The sequence below is a fragment of the Bison bison genome, unplaced genomic scaffold (assembly GCF_000754665.1).
Source record: "Bison bison bison isolate TAMUID 2011002044 unplaced genomic scaffold, Bison_UMD1.0 scf7180017864145, whole genome shotgun sequence".
NCBI lineage: Eukaryota > Metazoa > Chordata > Mammalia > Artiodactyla > Bovidae > Bison > Bison bison.
The window spans coordinates 6509732-6510424 of record NW_011494717.1 but is presented as its reverse complement, the minus strand read 5'-3'; the positions used below and the strand labels follow the sequence as shown (position 1 = coordinate 6510424).

Sequence of the window (693 nt, the reverse complement as noted above, 5' to 3'; positions counted from 1 at the left end):
GCCCCTGAGGTATTGATCAGTGTCCATAGTTGGTGCTGATGCTAGTCAGAGGGAAAGGAACGTGAAGACTCAACGACTGCCATATCTCATTTACTCTTGTTTACTTCAGTAGTTCTCCATTTAGTCAGGTTTCTTGTTTTAATCCTAGGTGATTCTGATACAAACCGTTGACATAGAAAAAATTATGAGCTGTGAATTTCCAAATTCAAAACCCTCTGTGTGAACTGATTTTCTGTGATTCTGTTTTCCCCTTCTTAGTACTGGTGGGCACCGGATGGTGGACCATTTTCACTCTGCATCTTTTCAGTTAAAGCTGTTGATATTAAAGCTGTTCTCAATGTCTTGGGGACATCTTTTAAAAGACTTTTAAAAGCTAGCTAGAGCAGATGATTTCAACTGCAGTTCCCTTTTTTTCAGAACTGAGGGAGCATGAGCCATTTGCAGAACTTACTGTTAGATACACTCCTGGGAACAAAGCATGTGGACAGTGCAGCCCTCATCAAACTCCAGGAGCGGAGCCTATGTGTAGCATCACCAGGATTTAGTGTAAGAAAAAAACAAGTTTGGCGTAAGAGTTTAAGTCTTTTTCTGTAAAAAGGCCATGCTGCTGCTGCTACTGCTAAGTTGCTTCAGTCGTGTCCGACTCTGTGCGACCCCATAGACAGCAGCCCACCAGGCTCCCCCGTCCCTGGG

At 43.7% G+C, this 693-nt stretch overlaps 2 protein-coding genes across 6 annotated transcripts in view; one reads left to right on the top strand and one right to left on the bottom strand.

Annotated features, from left to right (window-relative positions):
* Window positions 1–693, bottom strand: part of FAM228B (family with sequence similarity 228, member B) — a 43023-nt gene that overhangs the window by 26623 nt on the left and 15707 nt on the right. The gene's annotated exons all lie outside the window — the stretch shown is intronic.
* PFN4 (profilin family, member 4) overlaps window positions 417–693 on the top strand; it is a 7902-nt gene continuing 7625 nt past the window's right edge. The window contains exon 1 of one of the 2 annotated variants that reach the window (XM_010840551.1): window positions 417–546. In XM_010840551.1, the coding sequence (XP_010838853.1) occupies window positions 430–546 (117 nt within the window). In that variant the 5' untranslated portion in view covers window positions 417–429. The remainder of the gene's footprint in view (window positions 547–693) is intronic. The other variant, XM_010840550.1, reaches the window with a different exon arrangement.